General features: G+C 34.5%; 1 protein-coding gene across 1 annotated transcript; it reads left to right on the plus strand.

Annotated features, from left to right (window-relative positions):
• Positions 1 to 1,097: 1,097 nt before the first annotated feature.
• LOC136800993 (putative transporter SVOPL) lies at positions 1,098 to 2,610 on the plus strand. Its single transcript, XM_067057611.1, has one exon. The coding sequence runs from the start codon at positions 1,127 to 1,129 to the stop codon at positions 2,549 to 2,551; it is 1,425 nt and encodes a 474-aa protein (XP_066913712.1). The 5' UTR covers positions 1,098 to 1,126; the 3' UTR covers positions 2,552 to 2,610.
• Positions 2,611 to 6,000: the final 3,390 nt, after the last annotated feature.

The raw sequence follows: 6,000 nt of genomic DNA on the forward strand, positions 1-6,000 counted from the left end.
CAATTGATTTATTCGTTACTTTACAGTAGTAAAACATTATTAAAGTACTTGTCATTGATCTATAAGAGATATGATATACCTATACTAAAGTCAGTCGTTTCGACCTGGATGTTCTACTTTTGAAAAATTGGTAGACTTTTCCCTGTACGCTTATTTTAGCCTGCACGTTTATTTATTTTAGCTCTGATTTCTTTCCTGTACGTTTATTTCAGCCTGTACGTTTATTAATTCCAATTTTATCCCTCTCCTGTATACGTTTATTTTGGTCTGTACGTTTATTAGGCACACGCGAGTATGTGCTTATAAAAAGCAGGGCACTCATTGTCAAATTGATTATGAAGATCGAGGTATTCCAATAACAAACAGAATGCATTGGCCATTATGTCTTTCTTTTATGAATTTTATAATTGATTTAATAAGCTTTTTATAACATCGTCATTTACAAAAAGAAAATTGCAGAAGCTTTGGGTTAGAGAGTGTAGATCTGATATAAATTGGTTTGTTTTGCTCTGATGTGTCTCTGGTTTGTAAAACAGCTTTCATGACTTTGAAGGTTATCTATTTCAAAAAAACGTAAACAGCTCTGAGCTATCATCGAGCACTGTCGGCATGGAATAGGAAACATTTAAATTGATGTTTTATATTTTATTAAAAGCCACGGTTATTTTTTCAACTTCTCTAAGGTTTAGTTTTTAGTTTATACACCCCTGTCTCAGTGCCCCGGTGGCATGATTTCAGTACATGATTTTTTTCAGTACATGGTTTCAGTACATGATTTTTTCCTACGTCACTGCAGTAATCAAATTTTTATTGCACTCATTTGTGAATTGAGATATAAATTGAATAAAGACAGCGACAATAAAAAACAGTTCTTGAATTCCTAAGCCATTTAGGATGATTACAAATGAGTGCAATAAAAATTTGATTACTGCAGTGACGTAGGAAAAAATCATGTACTGAAACCATGTACTGAAAAAAATCATGTACTGAAATCATGCCACCGGGGCACTGAGACAGGGGTGTGTTTATCATTCGCTGAAAGCTGAAAGTAGTATTCGAAAATATCATGTCCTTTACCACCTTTACTTAATAGTGATTTACTTTGAAGAAAAAATATTTGTGTGTTATGGAACTGAAAAATGAAAATGATGAAGAGGAAAGTTTGTTGTCACAACAAGACAACCATGATGGAGGGAATATCAACAAGATAAACACCGTTATCGAGAAACTGGGTATAGGTCGTTTCTCATACTGGCTCATTTCGCGACTGTCGACCGTTTATTTCACGTATGGTGCCGAGATGACAATGCTCGGAATCATTGCTCCTTTCTTCAAATGTGAATGGAATTTGACTGGATTTGAATTGGGTTTTATGACGTCTACAAATCTGATTGGCCAAGGAGTGGGGTTTGTTTTTTGGGGATGGATGGGTGACAAATTTGGTCGAAAACCAGTGCTACTGATAAGTCTCTTCATCGCAATGCTGTTTAGTTTCCTGACTGTTTTTTCGACCGGTTATTTGCTGTTCGCACTTTTCCGTGGAATTGTTGGTATTGGGATCGCTTCATTTCTCTTTCCCGCATGTTTGTTATCCGAATACTTACCCACCCGCATTCGTGGAATCGGAATTCTTGCAAGCATGATCAGTTACAGTCTTGGCTCGATTTTTGTGGCTTGGATAGCAAAAATCTTTTTGCTTCAAAACAAGTGGCGTCTTTTCTTTATTGTTGTAAGTGCACCGATTGTGATCGCCCTCGCTGCCTCCATTACTTTACCAGAATCGATCCGATTCTTAGCGAATAAATCAAAAATCGATAAACTTCGAACGATTCTACAACACATTGCCAAAGACCACCACAAGGAGTTATCAAGCGAGGATATAGATAATATTCGTCCTTTGCAAGGGCAACAAACGGATGAAAACTTTCTGATGATCTTCCGAAAAGATCGATTGCCAAAGCTGTTAGCAGTCATTGTCACATTGTCTGCATGTTTGTTGAATTTTTATGGTTTTATTATCTGGAACACAGATCTCCAACAACGGTACTTCTCATCACATCAAAATGAAACCTCAACAAAATGCCATAAACTGACTCCAGCTGATTACAATCAGAATATGATTGTTGCAGTTAGTGGACTCTTGGGGACCTCTTCAAGTCTAATACTAGTAGACCTGATCGGCCGTAAAAAGCCGGTTATTATTAGTCTGCTTGCTGTATCGCTATTGATTTTATCCTTGAACTTTCGAATGTCATTTATAACTTTTTCATCCATAATGTTTTTGGGCCGCGGAATCATCTCAACCGGTTTAGCAACAACCAACCTTATATTGAACGAAGTTTTCGAAACTTCAGTCCGTGCGAAAGTAGGTGGATTTGCGCAGATGATTGGATGTTGCGTCACAGGGTTGGCTCCCTTCTTGATTCAGTATGGATCGCACTATAGTATGATGGCTGTCACGGTTGGCATATCTGTGTTCTGTGTTATAGGGGCCGTCGCCTGTATGACTCTGAAAGAAACTAAAGGGCGGCCCTTAGATGAACAAGACTAGATTTATTTATAGATTTTACAGTAGATTTATTTGTCAAATATAGACCTTTTCATAAATTACGTCACGAACATCACTTGCCTCGTATTCAAACAATTGATCATATCCCTAGGGGGGGGGTTTCAGGGGGTACCCAATTCCGCAATTCCGCCAAATTTTTCTCCAATTTCCGTCAAACCGTCTTAAATTGAACCAAAATTCCGTCACCGAAAATTCCTTTGAAATTCAATATTTTTGTCGAAAATTCCGCAAATTTTGAATATCTTTTACTAATTCCGAAATTCCGCAAATTTTTTTGCTAAATTCCGTTTTTCCGCACTAAAATTGTCTAATTTTCCGTCTCCGTCAGAGAACCCAATTTCCGTAATTCCGTCTAAATTTTCGCCAAATTCCGCCACTCCGTCCGAAAAAAAGGCCGATTCCACTCCTCCGCCAACCATGAACCCCCCCCCTAGGGGATGTGTATCGTGTATAAAATTCTCGTCCGAGAATTTTCGTGTTTTTTAAGTTTTAAAACTTGATTAGCTTGATTAGTAAATTCTATATGAGATCTTTAGATTTCATTAAATTTAAATTAAAAATGAATGGCTAGAGGTTAGTACAATCATTGCATTTATGAAGCTTTTTAAGAAAATTGAAACAGGTTACCCCGTTACTCCCGGATGGGAGTTTTATACACGATACGCATCCCCTATATCAAAATCAGTCCTGGGGATGCGCACAGCATATATCAAAGTTAAATCCAAATCTGAATCCACTTGCTTTAATTAAATTTGGTGATAAAAATTCTCGTTTTTTTCTTCAGACAAATTTCCTTCTTTTTACATCTGTTGCACAAAGATGACTTGTTTTTCAAATCTTTTGTTTGACATCTTTTCATTCTTATGTTGCTTATAAGTCATATTTTGTTACTATCGTTGCTATTATCTGTGATTAGTCAAAATCATAAATTCATTGCAAAGAAATTTATTATTTAGGTCAAATTATGAAATACTATCAAACCAACCAGCGTTATTATCAGTTTCAGTTCCTTGCCCGAACTTTTCGTTAAACTCAAAACGAGAAATTTCAAAAACGGCTGTAAGTCTCGTAATTTTCAGAACAACTTGTAAAATCTGCCATGATTTTATAAGAAATCAAAACATCTTAATAGTTCTTACAATAAAAAATGTTTAATCGCAATAACTTGTTAAATTGAATTCTCCTCTTATATCGTACTCGGACTTAACTTTTTTTTCTTTTTACCAAACTTATTATGAACATTCAAGTTTAACATAGAGAAATGAAAAAGTTGGTTTTAATAATTGAGAAAATAGCACAGTTTGTATGGTTAGAAACATGGGTATGTCATGGAAAATATGGATTTGTTTTACATAGTGTGGCGGTTTTTTGAGGGTACTTCATGCTATGAGAAAATTTTGTTGGGACAACTTTCGGTTTGGTACTTTTGTCTTACGAGTCTATTGCATTTGCGTCGAAACCTCAATTTAAATAAAAATTTAAGTTAGTGTAGGAGACGCTCAGTTAAATCGACAAATCAATGTTCCCCGAAAAAAAAGAAAAATCTAGAGTCTGTCCTGTTTTATTTTTTCTCTTTATTGTCAAGATCATGGGATATGTTTTCATTGTTTTCATTAGGTTAAGGGTTAAGGAAATAGCCGTGGGAAAATGCTGACAGTACTGCTAATCTTTCAGCTACTGGTAGTTCACCGGTGAATAGCTAATGTTTGGGCTTTCAGTAAAAATTCTTAGAGGCCAAAGTAAACACAGTACAAACACAATCAATCAACAACATGATCAGACTTGCCATTAGAATAGTGCTATATATGTTGTTAAGTGTTTGGGGCTTATAGTAAATGCTAGTCGATCTCGCCCAGGGCAACTTTAAACTATTGTACTTAACAGGTGAAAGTGTTGCAAATTATGAGATATGATAGAAATGGCGAGTTTTGGGACTGAGGAAGAGTTTGTTTCAATACTACTGGTGAGCTTTGAATGTTTAATTTCGCCATGTTACAAGTTGAGGAATTATGAGTTCCAAAAGTGATTCTCAGTTTTTACGATTTTAGTTTGGATTCGATTACTTTCGTATACATGTTTTTATAAGAACGAATAATATAAGAAGATAAGGCTTCGACAACCGTAATAGCAAATAGGAACAAGTTAAGAACATTTTAAAGCTTAAAACTCAAAAACTTAAGAATATCTGAAGACCGTCCGTTGACAAGGAGAAAAATAAATACCATGGTAACTTGAGCCACACCTCCAACACGAGTCTTCTGAACTCATTTTAAGATTAACATGTAAGATTTCCACTGATGGTATGAAATTTTCCCTTCAGGTCGATAGGATGTTTTTTTAACTTCAGCTTTAGAGTCAGTATATTTTTGTCGAGGTTCTGCTGTCTCATTTTATGGCCCTTTTGATTTCAAACTGTTCTTTGGTATTCTGTAATTGTTTTTAACGCTATTTTAGATAATCTTATAATATTTCTTTTACTAATTCTACCGTTCTAATTCATCGAAAATTCCAGGAACAGTTTTTTAGCTTTTTAGACTTTACACGTTTTTTTTTTATTAGAACACCTAAAATTTGGCTGAGCCTTGATGTGCTTATTACTTTAGCAATTTTCGGCCTAAAATGTTCTTAAATGCGTTCTTAATTTTTCAGACTACTCTAAATCGACAATATCATGAAAAATAGAGAGAATTTAAAATTGGTAAAATTTGGACAATATTTGATTCTCGATTTTAGAAAATCCATCCCTAAGTTCGGTTAAAACTGCTTGAAAAGAGGAAAAAATTGTAGTTTCTTGTCATTTTCTGCCACGCCCATGGGCGTGTTCTTACGATGTTCTTAATTTTTCGATGAATTTCAGCCTGAATTTTCTTAAAAACTGGGTTCTAATTTAAAAAAAAAACGTGTAGGTCGATTTGAAAATAAATTGTTATTGATTTGCCAAATTGAACTTTTTTGATGAAAATAATTTTACGAGAAGAAATATCAAACCGCGCGCTTATAATTAACACAATCCTGATTATGACTAAGGCTTTTTTATTGAATAAACTTAAACATACACGTTTTTTATAAGAGCAAACTATATAAGAACATTTTAAAAACATTTCAAGGCTTTGTGGACTCTAGCGAGAATAAGAAACTACAGCTCACAGCTCAAAAAATTAAGAACATCCCAAGGCTTCAAAAATTTTGGATGTTCTTATAAAAAAACGTGTAGTAAGAAGATGGAAGGAAATTTAAACACAGAAGTATCGATAAATCAAGAAAGCTGAGATTCAGCCAATTTTTACGAGCTTTTTAAAATATCGTGAATTCTTTTGCTGGAATATTAATAATTGTTTCCCCAGATGACATGTATATAATTACATTGTCTCGTATTCTTATTTGATAACGTATTTTTCTGATCGTTATCAAAAGTCGTGAAATTGATTTTA

This window comes from Clytia hemisphaerica, unplaced genomic scaffold (assembly GCF_902728285.1).
Source record: "Clytia hemisphaerica strain Z4C2 unplaced genomic scaffold, Clytia hemisphaerica genome assembly, whole genome shotgun sequence".
NCBI classification, from domain to species: domain Eukaryota; kingdom Metazoa; phylum Cnidaria; class Hydrozoa; order Leptothecata; family Clytiidae; genus Clytia; species Clytia hemisphaerica.

Bases quoted from the DNA above. Each gene is read 5' to 3' on its own strand.
- LOC136800993 (XM_067057611.1), top strand. From the start codon at position 1,127: ATGGAACTGAAAAATGAAAATGATGAAGAGGAAAGTTTGTTGTCACAA.